Source organism: Nematolebias whitei, chromosome 7, assembly GCF_014905685.2.
Source record: "Nematolebias whitei isolate Nwh7 chromosome 7, NemWhi1, whole genome shotgun sequence".
NCBI lineage: Eukaryota > Metazoa > Chordata > Actinopteri > Cyprinodontiformes > Rivulidae > Nematolebias > Nematolebias whitei.
The window spans coordinates 35,983,302-35,999,147 of NC_056504.1; the positions used below are offsets into that span (position 1 = coordinate 35,983,302).

Here is a 15,846-nt window from a genome sequence, read left to right on the forward strand (position 1 = left end):
AATGTTGGATTGTATACCTGGATTATTGAGCATGGACTTTGTTGTTTTCAACCAGTTTGACAAGACTGTCAACAAGGAAGAGGGCCGGCAATGGAGGAGGGGTGTACCAAAGAGACCATCTTATCACAAGGAGAACTGGTTTGTTCCACTTTGGAGTAAGCTGTTGGGGGAAGAATCAGTTTTGTTGTGCGTTTCCTTGACTGATGAAGCCTTCCGGATCGAAGGCGAAATGTTTCAGCACAAAAAAAAGAAACTGTCCAGATGACCTGACTGAACAATGCTGAATAATAAGAATGTTTTTTTTTGTTGTTGTTGTTGTTGTGTTTTTTTTTTGTTTTTGTTTTTTTATCAAGTGATTCTTGCTGTGACATCTTAAAAGTTGATTATATCAGATGATTGTCTTTCTTGATTCTTCCCAGAGACTGGTGGGATTAAAAAGGACTGTTTGTAAATGTCTCAGATTGTTAAAATAAACAGGGGGGGATGACTGATGAAAAAATCTGATGGAATGACATTACAGAGTTATGGAAGCTAGACTTAGTTGAGACATGAACATTTTTGAGCAGTGGTATGGCTTTGTGCTGAGAAGGAGCAACACAGAAGCCATCTGCTTTGAGGATGCTGATGGAGAAGTACATAGAGGGTCAGAAAGACCTTCACTGTTTATTTGTAGAATTGGAAAAGCATATGACAGGGTGCCAAGTGAGAAGGTGTGGTGTTGCATGAGGAAATCTGGAGTGGCAGAGAAGCATGTTAGACTGGTACAGGACATGTATGAGGACAGCAGGGTAATGTTCAGTAGGAGTGACGGATAACTTCAAAGTGGAGGTGGGATTGCATCAAGTCTTGCCTCTGAGCCACTTCTTTTTTTGCTCTGGTGATGCACCGACTAACAGATGAGATCAGGCAAGAATCCCTGTGGACTATCATGTTTACAGATGACGTGATCTGTGGTGAGAACAGGGAACAGGCGGAAGAGAACTTGGAGAGGTGGAGGTATGCACTTGAATGAAGAGGAATGAAAGTAAGTGGAGAGGTGGAGGTATGCACTTGAATGAAGAGGAATGAAAGTAAGTTGTAGTAGACAGAGTACATGTGTGTGAATGAAAGATGGAAGTAGGTGAAACAGAGAGGCTACAAGGAGAATATGTCACAAAGGAGCAGGATATCAAGTTCTTGGGATCAGCTGTACAGGAAAATGGGGAGTGTGGTAAATAGGCGAAAAGAGAGTCTAGGCAGAATGGAGTGGATGGAGAAAATGTTCAGGAGTGATTTGAGTCAAAAGGGTGTTATAAGACCAGCTGTGTTGTATGGTCTGGATACAGTGGCATTGACAAAACGACAGGAGAAAGAACTGGAAGTGGCAGAAATTAAGATGTTGAGGTTCGCCATAGGAGTGACAAGGATGGATAAGATAAGGAATACGATTATCAGAGGTACAGCACAGGTTGAACATGGGAGATAAACTTAGAGAGGCCAGACTGAGATGGTTTGGACATGTCCAGAGGAGGGACAGTGGGTATATTGGCAGAAGGATGTTAGAAATGCAGCTGCCAGGAAAAAGACAAAGAGGAAAGACAAAGAGGAGATATAAGGATTCAGTTAGAGAGGACATGGAGATAGTTGGAGTGAGGACAGAGTGAGGTGGATGAGGAGGTGGTGACCCCTGAAGAGGGAAATACCAATAGAAGTAGAAGTTTCATCACATAGCAAGAGGTTGCAACAGAACTATTAATATATGTATATATACATTCAGACTAAAATGTAGATCAATGCCAAACTTGCAATAAAATTGGGTCTAACAGAGGAATTAGTGCCAACTCACTTTTTCTGAAAAACAGATAATGGAAATATAAGTACTGTAAATTTTAATTTACCATATTATTATTATTTATTTATTTTACTTTTTTGTTGACTTAACAACAAACTTAAAGATTGAGACACTCATAAAGTGCAACAACAGCATGATGCATAATTTAAGCATTGGAAATGAAGTGACATTACTGAAGCTCCTCTGCCTGCAGCAATTTTACAGAAGAGTATACAGTACTACTTGGTCTGCAGAAGTCACAAAAATATTACTTTTTTTTATACCCTGCAATGGTAAGGAACATCTGTCACTCAAAGGTAAAGGCTTGCTGTTTGCAGGAATTTCTGCAAATGTTATGCTACAAGATCATATAAAATTGTTTATATTTGTTAAAAATGCCATCACAAATATTGTTTTTATCTGTCTAAATTTAGTTTACAAGTTTACGAGGAAACCCCTTTTTTTTCTAAAAATCTTGAAAATGGATTGGAAGTGCAAGCAACAGTGCACCTTGCATTTTTTTTTTTAATATGTGTGCAAAATGTATATTTTTCCATTTGATCACTCTGATGAAACATCAAATTACAGTACTCTACTTTTTTTTATCTTCTCAGAAGAGTTATTGCACATTGAGACAAGGAATACAGTGTTATGCTTATGTGACTGACAGATGATGCACCAACACCCATAAAGTCCTGTGAAAATAACCTTGATTAAAAATACATGACTTCCGAGCTTCAACTTGTAATATAGCACATAACCAAGGTACTACTGGCTGAGCAATTGCTGCTGAAGATATCTTGGTGATGCATGTGCCAAGATAAAGAGTATGTGTGTGTGATTAAGTATGTGTCCGTATTTGAGCAAATAATGAAGATGAATGAGTAAATACCAGACTTGGAAAGATAGACCTCCAGAAGTGGCTTTTAACATGAATCAATGCACTGTTTTAAACTGAATCATAACGAGAAGGATGGAATATGATGGTGAACTGTGAATTATTATTATCATTACTATTGGATGCCCAAGGACTGTTTTAGTTATTGTCATTGAAGGCAATTATGAAGTTAATAATGTTCTTTATTTTGATAATTGTTCTATACCAACATTTTCTTGCACAACACGTAACCAGTGTGCACAAGAGACAAAAGAATGCAGGCTGGTATGTTTTTCAAAGCTAGAGACGTTGAAAGAGCCCATGGTTGTATTTTATGGTTTAGCCAGGCTTTAAAGAGCCTGCTACATGTGTGTGTGTATGTCTGTGGTTTTGTATGCAAATGATTTAGGGGTGAGGAGCTAAAAGAACAGAATCCTTTCAGCTTATTTTTGCTGCCTATCCACTTACTGTATCAACTTTTTCAACGTCAGGTGTTTTATGCATTCATTCGTTCATTCTATATTTCGTTATAAGCTAAAGAGAATCAAGGACTGCTTACGTGGGCATTTGACAAGTTGTGCAATGTGCTGAATATAATTTCAGAAAAAAATGAGCGGGAAAATTAGTGATTTTAATATACAAGAAACTATTTTGTTTTTAACTCAAAGGTATGGATTTAACACAAATTACTGACATTAAACAACATTGCTTTTGATTGAAAAAAAAAAGTACACATGTAATTTTTAAAATTACAGCCTAGATTCATTAAAAATGCTCTGTGTATGTTTTGCTCAATTGTTTGCACATCATTTGCAACTGCTGAGTGAAAAAAAAAAAGTCTGGCTTAATTCATTCATTCATTCATTCATTCATTCATACATTCATTTATAATGCAGCTACATAGAACAAAGAAAATATATTTGGATAAAAAATATATCAAAACATATACAAACCTGAAACTTTGATTAATATGCAGCCCATGATAATTGTGTTTTCAGGTGAGTTCATTTTCACAACATTGTTACTTGAACTCAACAGGTTTCATACATTTTACAGGCACAGATAAAGGTTTTGCAAATTTGTGTATTTGCTAAAGTTTAAGCAAAGTGAGGTGTGTGCTTTAACTTACTCTACTAACCGGTTTCTCTTTATTTTTGTGTATTTTGACCACCATTAAATGAGGCATTATGCATTCATTTAGAAAAAAATATGTCAATATTTATGTCAATTACTGCCAACGCTAAATGTGTTCCACTTTCAAAAGCTGCCCTTTTTGCAACATGTAGTTAGTGCAACTTTTTTATTTTTCAGCAGGTGCAAACGATGTTTAAAAAATTGAATGGAAATAAACACACAAAGCATTTTTAGTGAATCCAGGCTGTAATTTTTTTATTACATTTGGATTTTTTTTAAATTGAAAAGACTGTTGTTTAATGTCAATAATTTGCACTAAATTCAGACCATTGAGCTAAAAACTAGTTTGTTGAATGTTAAAATCACTCATTTTTCCACTCATTAGTCGAGACGATTAATTGTATGCATTTAGCACTTTGCACAACCTGTCACTTGTTTATGTAAGCAGTCCACATTTCTCTTTAGCTTATAATAAATTATAGAATGAAGGGACAGATGAATGAATGAATTAATGAATTAATGAATGAACGGATGGATGAACAAATAAATAAATAAATAATTGTTCCTAACATTTGTAATATTTTTGTCACTGTAAATAAAATTAAAAAATTAAAAAATAAATATTCTATTTGTGTGTGTGTCTGTTAGGTTTTCCATTGATCGGACAACTGACCAGGACTTGATCTTTCACATCGATCCTGACTCGGGTGCCATAACGTTGGGAAAGACTTTGGACCGAGAGACAGCTGGCTGGCACAACATCACCGTGAAGGCTGTAGAAGCAGGTATATATCTTTCTAATAAAAAATGAGTAGAATTAATGCATTTTCAAAGTCATTCAAAAATGTTGTACATTAATCATACCAAATATTCTCAAAGATTCTAAACGTACAGTTGTATATATATTTATGTCTTTATTTACCTAGTATCTACTGCTTTAATATTTCGCCTTTTCAAAGGTGAAATGATAATGATTTGCATCTGTGTGTATACGTGCGAGCATATGTGTGTTCATTTGTCTGTTTGTTAGCTAAATATCATGAGCCTGTGAAGGATTTCTTTTGAAACTTCAGAAAGTAAATATTGAATAAACGTTACAACGGACTTATTTTCAGCCTACCCCATTCAAGATGGCCTAGACAGCAAATTGAACACAAACAACGTGCACTGTCTTAGTCTGTATAATAAAAATCTATGGCAGTGATAAAGAAAACAGACATTTATACAGGGGCAGAAGTGTGGAGAATTCTAATGAAGATGCACCCCTTTTGATAAAATGTAATTTTGAAATGATGGGTTTTTTTTAATGCAAAATCATAAACTTTCTTGAGCAAATAAATATACAAACATATTTTCTTGAGATAACAAGATAATGTGTTCCCTTGGTTACATTGAAAATCTTTGTCTTGGTGTCATGCTGTGCTGGAAAACTGTTTTACATTCTCCTAAATGCTGACTTGACTCATTTTTTCATCTTTATTTCAGTACAAACAATGTGTTTTATAAAACTGGATGTTTTTAAGACATGGACATTTAGTATTTAAATAACAAATAACTTTACATTGTGTTTATTGTCCTCCAAAGCAAACTCTGATTACTCTTTGTGTATATTAGTTATTGGTGGCAGCCATGCATTGCTGTTTTTTTCATACCAGAAGGAACATGTAGTCATTATAGTCTTTGAGCTTACAAATACAACACTGAGAATGAACAATATATATATATATATATTTTGTTCATTCTCATTCTCATTCTATATATATATATATATATATATATATATATATATATATATATATATATATATATATATATATTGTTGTTGTTTTTCTTTTCATCTCACTGGGTCCTTTTGTCATAGCAGAGAAAATGAAGAACATAATAACTTGGGGAAGCAAGGAAGTTATTACTATGCCATTAGAAGTAAACTTGGAAATGGAGGAGGCTTGGTATTTCTCACTTTTTCAATCGTATACAGATGAAGTGATTTTGAAATTGCAGTGAAAGCAAAGGAGATTGGATTGTGCTTCTAACTGGGATCTGCCATGGCACACAGAGGAACAAAGACAATAATGCCGTTAAAAAAAACCAAAAAAAACCTAAAATTAAAATGTACTCATAGTTGTTCTTTCCTCACATTTCTGCACACCTTGATTACTCTAACAGTCAACACAAGCTAAACGGAGCAGTAGGCAGCTTCACCCAACTCAAACATTAAAACAAAATTAGGTTGTCGGAGCCTCTCAGAGTAACGCGAGTTTATTTGTGCTCAGTGTCTTGTGCTTGGCTTTATGTCACAGGCACATTTTAATGTTAATTGAACATTTGAAGTGGTCTCACACCTTTCAGCATCAGACATAAACGCATGCCTGTGCTTGAAAGATAAAGCCTCCTACATTGCCGTCCATGGACTCTACTGTATAGACAAAGACAGTAGTCAGCGCCATTAGAATGATCTTCTTCAATGTTTCTTTATTGCCCCTTGGCTTGCACAGTCCTAAACATGTAAACACACAAACAGGACCAAATAATAAAAAGAGGCAAAATTAAACAACTGAGGCCACAGGAATAGTGGAAATAGGTTAGGGTGGGTTGGTATATAAACTTGTAAAGTGACTGAGACTTTTAAGAAATGACTTTCTCCTTTTCGTCGTCTTTTTACTCATTAAAGCTAATGCCACAAGGTCAAGTTGTCTGAGAGCAGAGCTTATTTCACGGCATAACCCTCAATTATACCAGTTTGTTACAGACCTTTGAACTTTTGTCTTGCATGTGTACAATTACTGGACGATTGGCAACAGCTTCCTGACAGTTCTTACTGTCTGCACTCTAAGATTAACCTCTGTCAAACAAAAAAAGACAAACTAAATGTCAGGTTAATTTGTGTGTGGGCTAAAAATATGTTCAAGTGCATGCATCAGGATGTTCAAGTGCAACAACTATTCTGATATTCCATCAGTTCTAAAAATATGCTAACATGTACCCACAGTGTGTCTTCAAATGAACCCTATTAAAGTGCGCACCTACGTCTACAGACTATCTTCTATGAGAGATGAAGCAGCCTCTCATCTGTGTAGTAGGCTACTTGTCTTCCATCCACAGAGCACAGAGCCTCTTGAGTACAGGAAGAGCATTTAATGCACTGTCACTAGCCAGGTACTCATACTTTCTGGCAGCTTTCTTCATATAAATGCATCAGGTTAAGTAAGAGTGACATATAATTTTCGAGAACTGATAGCAAGTATGATACCACCTTGCAAAACTGCTTTTTTTACCCAGACAGGTAGGTGGGGGGAAAAAACAGCATCGCCCTGAGGGCAAAAACCTACACAAGAAACTGAAAGTCTTTATCTCTTGCTCTGTTGCAACGAAAATATGGTTTTTATGGTATCATTTTCTTTTTTTGCTGTCTGGAAAACATACACAGACTGTTTGACTTTTATGTCGTTTGAACACTATTCCCTGCAAGTCCAAATGAATCAGACTCTTGTTAAAACGTGGTGAAGGGAGATAAATAGGTTCAAGGTTGGAAGATGTGAGAAGAAAAAAAAAAGATCTGATAAAGAAAACTAAATAGGGAAGTACTGCTAGGATGCATGGGTTAAATAAAACAAGGCCAACGTAAAAGGAAAATTGGTAATAAGGCCAAAAAAGTGTGGGCTGGTTTCTGTTTTGTTTGCATTTTGTTCAAAATCTGTTCAGAGGAGTTCATTGTGTTTTGTTTAAATAAAATAAAAATAAAAAATACTGCACATGCTGCCATAACTTCAACAACAATCAGAAGCTATAATAATGTATAAACAGGGAAATTAGCAGCAGATTCCAAGGAGAACCCCAAAGATCTATTTCCAGAAGAGAGCAATACAAGGGACAGCTAATACACTGTGCATAACCTTCAAGCTGTCAGGTTCCTGGTAAAGAACCTGAGCTTGATGTGAAAAGTGTATTTGCCCATAAAAAATAAAATAAAAATAAATAAATAAATAAAATAAAAAAATAAATTAAAAAAAGAGCGTACATTCTTCATTTATATATCTTAAAAATAAATAAAATAAAAGTACTTGCAGGTGTTGGATTGATAATCCATACAGTTCGTATTCCAACTCTTGTTTAATGACTAAGGGAATAAGCTCCAGCCCTCCACCACCCTGAACAGGTGAAATCAGACTTGGACAACTAATGAATGAATGAATGAATGAATGAATGAATGAATGAATGAATGAATGAATGAATGAATGGTAAGTACTATTTTGTCGCCAATTCACTTACCTTGCTAGGCCTGCAGCTGAGTGAATAGACTAGACAGACACAGCTGAGTACATCTGTGTTTTCATTTTACTCTGCTGACAAATGTGACACTTTAAACCAAACAATTTCCCGGAGCAAAGTAGGAGAACCATTTGGTCACCAGCTTTATAACACCCCTGACACCCACCCACACACACTCATTCAGACACATGCATGTATACGAGAACAGACACACTGGCTTACATTCTCTATCTGTCTTCCTTGAAGGAACATCAGCATAATGCTGTGCCTAAGAGACTCCTGCTGTAAGATTCTCAACAGCTGGTCTGTGCTGCACAGATGCAGACCACATTGATCATATGTTAAAATCGCCTTTTTTAAAATGCATATCTGGAATGGGACCACTTTGGCCACACATAACTTGTTTTATATTAAAAAAAAGTTTTGTATTTTTCTTATATATTATGCTTCAGGGTTTTGAGTGGGAAAGGTTTGCACATTTTCAAGTTTACATTTTTTAAGGAGTTATTGAAAAAAAAAGTACTGTCTTATAGTTGCTGTTGTTTATTCAGTCAGCAGCAAAATCAGAAACAGAAGAAAAACAACCACATTTTTGGTGCAAGGTGTAATTCCCACATTTAACCATGTAATTATATATATATATATATATTAAAAACAATATATAAGTATTGTTCAATGTTGGGCAGCATGATGGGGTAAGTGTGTAGAATGAACATATACTGATATATATTCATAAATTAAACGGATTCTTTCATTTTTCTGGACTGTATAATATACGTGCATTGAATAATTAAAAATGTGGACGGAAACGTTAATTATCTTTGACTCACCAACGACAGTGGGTCATTTATTAACAGAATCAAGTTTAACACATCACACATTTACATTAATTGGCAAGAATTGAAAATAACGACAGCTTATTAATCAGTTTTACGAGGATTAAACAATACGGCGATTGTTTTCTCACTTCCAGCAGTACAACAGACATTAACCACACGGCGGTGGTTGAAAAACTTTGCTTCAGACATTTCTAAAAATATCTGGATTAATTTCTTAGCAGATAGAAGAGTTTAAAGATTGAAGTTTAGAGGGAGGGAGATGGTGTGTGTGTGAGTGAAAAGTGTTGGACAGAACGACACCCTCCATTCGACCCAGCTTTCCTCGGTACGCTCGGTAGTCAACTCGACTCATTACCTCTCTGACGATGAATCAGTGAAAGCGGAGCTCCAGTTACGCTACCGGTCCAGCGTCTCCGTAGGATGGCAGAGAACCGTCCGGAGTGATGGCGGAACTTCGTCAACAACAGTTCACCTCACGAGTGGACTTCACATGAGTGGGGTCCATCAGAGTTCCACTCAGAGGTGGAAGATGTCATAATCCCAATACTCGGAAGAGCTTTAAATCATGGCTGGACTTCTGTTCTCCCAAACGACTGGAGCTGCAAACTCTCCACCCGATTCCAACTAAACTTGGGTTGAACTAGAAAGTACCAACATTTAAAGGGCTCTATTTCCGGTTCATTTGGGAGTTTCTGATTGGTCGATGGACCAAAACAGAGGTGTGTTTTGTGATGTAAGGTGTTATGAAAAGTCAAGGAAAAAGATTAAGATTGTTTAAGAACAGACAGAAGATTGTTATGAAGAACTCAGACTTCGTGGAGTCACTTCTCTAGTATCTTGCTGTAAAAGTTAAACATGACATTTCTTTTTCAGTAAACTTGCAGTTGACCGAAACTTGAACTTTGACCAACTTACACACTTGCTCATTGAAGACAGAAAATCAGACAATGCATCATTAACCTGATTTCTTCTTTGAATGAGGATTAACAATCATTATTACTGTTTCACAGTTGATTTAAAAATGAGTAGTTCACTTCAACATTTAAACATTGTTTGAACTAACACAATTTGATTATCAAACATTTGTAAAATAGTAATGATAATCGAGAGTAGTCTTCTTTTACTTGATTAATTCAAGAAAGAAAGTCTTAGGATGGGTCAACCTGTATTTCTGGATTCAAATCAATGAAATGACAGTTTCTGTCCCATATGGTCCTTAAGGTCAGGACTTGACCTTAGGCCTAGTTCACTACAATTGGTAGAGCTGCTGCCTCTCAGCGAACAGGTTACCCTGGTTCAAATCCCGGTCCAGGGGCCTTTCTGGGTGGAGTTTGTATGTTCGGGTTTTTTCTGGGTTTCCTCCCACAGAACAAAAACACGCATGTTACGCTAATTGGTAACTAAATTGTCCCTAGGTGTGTGAGAGTGTGAATGGTTGTTGGTCTCATTTGTCTCTATGTGGCCCTGTGACGAGACCTGTCCAAGGTGTATACCACCTCTCACACATTGATAGCTGAACATGGGCACCAAACTACAGTAGCTTGTTGGTCAGTGCCACAGTCTTGTAATCCTGAGGTTGCGAGTTTGAGCCCAGGTTGCGTCAAGAAGGGCATCCGGCAAATAACAAATTGACAAATCTTTCATGCAAGTTTGCTTGCTGTAGTGACCCCTGAAGAAGGGAGCAGCCAAAAGAAACATTAATAGTAAGTACCTTTGTGTGTGTAAGTTTAACTTTACCACAATTTAAACAAGTCTGAATTTATTCAATTAAAATAACTACAACAATTTATGTGGATTGTTTCCATGCACGAGTAGTTTTAACTATCTGCATGTTGTTACATTTTCTGTGGGGTGCCACTCAAATGTGTTAACTGGGTGATGATAGCTGTGCAAGGTGATTTATTCCTCAGCTGTGTACTCTAATTAACCAGGATTTCCAGACCAGCCCTGCAAGCAACTGGATCACTCATTAAACTCCCACATAATGTTCTCTGTGTTTTTTTTTCTTCTCAAACTCTTTCACACAGAGACAAACACAAACACACATATATGCACAAACACACATTTCTCTGGGTCCAAGGTTTTATGCTTTACTATACATAGAGTTTTGTGTGCAAAATGAAAACTCAGTCAGACATTATCAGAAAATTAAGAATGAAAATTAGGTTTCAAGGACAAACTAAGTTAATTTGAGGTGAGTTATAAATGGACAAAATGCATAATGTTCACTTTAACACCTCATTTTATTAGGCAAAATGCCCTTTGAGAGCATCTGGGGTGAAAGATTTCCTGTTCTAAAAATAAATAAACAAACAAATAAGCAACCTATTGTTAGGGTATTTCACCTTAACTGAGACTATGTGGCAGCTCTGAAATGGAATAATTAGATGTTGAGATGTAACTGATAATTTTGGTACCATTTCAATGCTGATCATGGTGGTATATTGGAAGCTAACTCTGTATCTGAATTGTGTCCCTAATGTTACATATTGTTAAGAAGCATTGACTGACAGCTGTCTATGCATTCTTAAACACGGTCTTTGTCACATTCTTACAGTTAAATTTGACCAGTCAGCAAAACTTGAGCAGCAGGGAACCTCTCTCAATTTCAGCACAAGTGCAGTACACTTGAATGTTGCTTGATGCACAATGTGCAAATGGGCAGGCTATTCAGCCCAACATAAAAAAAGCTCCACCATAGCAAGAAGATAAAAGGTTTCAAACAGTTGAAGAACTGGTGAGTTGCAGTAATCTGTGTAAAGTGAAAAGTGGCCTGTTGACTCTTGTATTGGATGAAGTAAATCACTGTTGTTGAATTACTAAAAATCTGTTTGAATTAACTCTGACTTCACTTAAGGACTACTCTAACCAATATTGGACTCTCAGTCACTGAGTTTCCAAGCACTACTTCTCTGAGTGACAATCACACTCTTTGTTAAAATAGCAACAATATTCAAGGAAACACATTCACACCTGCCACAATGCCTTTTCTTTTTATCTTATGTAGATAACCACTCCATGGTATCCTACTCACCACTGAGCATTCGAATTCTAGATGTAAATGATAATCCTCCTGAACTGGCTACACCATATGAAGCCTCCATATGTGAAGATGCCAAACCAGGCCAGGTAAGTTTATTTTATTGTTTTTTCAAGCCAATTTATATATAATATTTAGATGTCAACAAACATATGGGAATCAAATTATTTGGTACATTTTAAACAAGGAATGTAGAGCTTATAGGGATCACATGTTTTAATTAAGATACAGAGGTCTTGTTGTTGTTGTGTTTTTTTTTACAATAATAGATAAGGATCTGATATTGTCTTGTGGCAGAACACTTTTTATGTATGTTTGTCTTTATGTATGTATGTTTGTCTTTATGTATGTATGTTTGTCTTTATGTATGTATGTTTGTCTTTATGTATGTATGTTTGTATTTATGCATGTATGTTTGTCTTTATGTATGTATGTATGTATGCGGGCAGGCGGGCGGGGGGTGCGATATGGGGCAGGGCGGCCAACCCAGGACCCAAAAGTCCAAGGTTATGACATGGTGTCTCTGAGCAAAACACCCAATCCCCAATTGCTCCCTGGGCACTTACATAGCTGCCCACTGCTCCACCTGGGTGTATCCCAGTTGTGATGGGTTAAATGCAAAGAACTAATTTCACCATTGTATGGGAACATACAATGATGACAACTCATAGCACTTACTATGTATGTATGTGTGTCTGTATGTATGCATGTATTTACAAATTAAGAGGCACATGAGTATGCACACATCAAGAGCCACCTTTTTTTATATATATAGGGCCATATGTCATTGGGTATCATAGTGTCTTGTATATATAGCATTGTGAGAAATTAACAAAAAGTAATGTTTTTAAAAAGTATGCTTCACAATGGCAGTATTGCATGTGGAAAATGTGTACTATTATATTTTGGCTCATGTGTTTTGAATTGAGAGTTTCCGTACCATCAGCTGAACAAAACTGTTGTCAGTAAAATAAATGTTTTTCATAAATTTGAGGTAATATTCATAAAATTACTTTTAGTTCATGTCCAGGTAATATTCCAAATTAAATTAAAAAGTATACTATTATCTATCATCCATTATCATGGAATCATTTATGATTTGGCAGTTTCAGCTGGTAATATTTCTGCATTTCACTTTGTCAAAACTTTTCAGCAAATGATTGCACTTTATAAACTGTATATTTATGGTGTGACTTTATATAACTAAAGAGTCATGCAAACTTGATTGTTAAATACTGTTTTTTTTTGTTTGTTTGTTTGTTTGTGTGTGTTTTTTTTTTTTTTTCATTTGAGGCGACTGTCTAAATGAAAGCATATACTGTCCAAAAGTAACCTTGAGGCAGTAATACTGATATGTGCTTTCATAACATCCAGGCTTGATTACTGCACTGTGCTTCTTTTTGGAATCAGTCAGACCTCCATTGCACATTTACAACTGGCTCAAAATGCTGCAGCCTGATTTTTAACTGCACAGGCAAAAAAGAGAGCACATTATTCCAGTTCTGGCCTCTCTTCACTGGCTCCTGGTTCACTTTCAGATTCATTTAAAATGCTTCTGTATGTATTTAAATCTCCAAGTAGTTCTGTCCCCTCCTATATAGCTGATCTGCTGCAGCCATATGTCCCACAGTGCTCTCTGAGGTCAGCAGACCAGGTGCTTTTATTGCTTCCAGGCACTCGTTTTAAGCCCAGAGGTGACAGAGTTTTCTATGTTGAAGATCCAAAATTGTGGAATGAGTTAGAATCGGAATCAGAATGCTTTTATTATCCTTGCACAATGAAATACTACAAAATTACTTTCCATATAGCCATCCTTGGCTAAGAACAGAGGGGCGGGTGGTGGTGGAGTACATTACCGCCCGCCCCGCTGTTTTTAGTTTTATTTTATTTAATCCAACACCTTGGATTGGGTGAAATGGAAATGAGAGCAGCAGGGAGGAATGGATCTTGCACTGGCAATCCACTTCTCCTCCTACCATCCTGCCGTAGATTCCACAATTATGTAAGACTTTACGCAGCTTTTAATGGCCATGTGCCATTGTCTACATGTTGTAGACTTCAGGAAACATCACAAAGAGAGAGTTAGAGAGTTTCTTTATTTGTCATTTACACCGCATGTGGTACATGTGGTAGAACGAAATTGTGTACACAGGGTCCCAGTTGCATCCAACAATGGATGTAAATGGGATTTGTTTTGAATATTTATGCTGATCCAACACAGGTTTCTTCTCATTGAGAATGGATGTGCCCCTTTGACAATTCACATGCATCTTTGTGCCTAGCTGTCTGCCTTACAAGCATGTAAACACCTGTACATGTTCACAACAACATATGATTAAAAAGAGCACACTTTACATTTTACATTGGACTTAGGTTGTTTTGATCATTTTGAGGAGTATTATATGTTATGTTGTATAAGATTAAATGGGGTTCAGTTTTATTGTTCTGGATTAAGCCATAAATACTAAACTTGTAAAAAATGTTTAGTTCCAGTGCTCTTTGAGTGCAGAAAACTGAATGGAGTCAAATTTTGGTGCAATCAGGCGAGTTTTAGTACATTGTAGTTTGAGTAGACTGAGGAAGTGTGCATGGCAGCGCACACATTTTCACAGCGAGTCACAAGTTTGCATATATTTACACGTATTTTCATGCAACATTGATTTTCTTACATCACAATGTGTACATGGAACATGGCAAATACAACTTTTTTGTTGGCATGCACCATTCATACATGAGGCCCTAGGTCTGTCCAGTGATAACAATTAAAACTGAACAAAGTAATTAGGATATTTTATTCACCTTCCACAGCCAACAGGCCTTCGCCTGAGTTAGACCCAATTATCATGGGTTGAGCAAAGGAATAATTAAAACAGCACAGCTTTAAAGTGCGGCCTCCATGCAGGAAGCTGCATTTACATGTGTAATGAGGCTCAGGCCTATCCTCCCATTGATCCTTAGACTCTTAACCACTTATAGCCCCCCAGTGTCTCTGCTATATTGTTGGTTTGTGCCTCTGTAGAGCAATGTCTGGTCTGATCTCCCTCACTCCCAGCTCCTTTTCCTATCTGCAAAAGCACACATTAACCTTCAGCTCCTAATCTCACAAAGATTATTAGGCCTATAGCAAAAAAGACCTTTGCAGATTTTCTTTCTTTTTTTTTTTGTATGTTCTAAGTGTTTTTAATGTTCTCATTAGAGAGAAAGGCAGTGAAATAGTTTACTTTGTAACAAAAACCAAAATTCCATCTAGTAAACTAAGACTTCTTTACTTTTGTTTATATATTTATTAACCTTTATTTAACCAGGCAATTCCCATTAAAATCACAGATCTCTTTTGCAAGAGAAGCCTGGGCCTGAAGGCAGCCTAACATACTGTACATGTTTTTTTGTTTGTTTGTTTGTTTTTTCTGTGGGAGGAAACTGGAGTACCCGGAGAAAACCCACACAAGCGCGAGAAGAACATGCAGACTCCACACAGAAAGACCCCAGGTCCAACTGGGGATTGAACCCAGGACCTTCTTGCTGTGAGGCAACAGTGCTCATTTAGTTTTTATCCCCTGCTTCTATGTGACGCTATGGGAAGTGTTGCTTACTTGCAGCCACGTCTGAACAAAAAAAAAAAAAAATTAAGCTGGAAGCACATTTAAGAACCTCCGAGCTACCACAGTCCTCTGAGTGGAGCAAAGAGCTGCCATCTAGGGCACATGGGGATTAAGAGCCTTGCTCAAGGGCCAAGGGTGGAGCAAACAAGGACGGAGGCAGATGTGGGTGCTTCACCTTTCCCACTTTCAGTTTTGATCTTGGTTTGGGGGTCGAACCGGCAACCTTCTGATGACAGGCTCACCTTCTCTAGTCTCTGTGCCACCACTCCCCCATA

At 36.8% G+C, this 15,846-nt stretch overlaps 1 protein-coding gene across 1 annotated transcript in view; it reads left to right on the forward strand.

Annotated features, from left to right (window-relative positions):
* The window catches only part of LOC119412791 (cadherin-22), a 164,539-nt gene that overhangs the window by 123,970 nt on the left and 24,723 nt on the right, over positions 1-15,846 (forward strand). The window contains exons 8-9 of the mRNA XM_037679826.1: positions 4,470-4,606; positions 11,937-12,058. Coding sequence (XP_037535754.1) covers positions 4,470-4,606; positions 11,937-12,058 — 259 coding nt within the window. The remainder of the gene's footprint in view (positions 1-4,469; positions 4,607-11,936; positions 12,059-15,846) is intronic.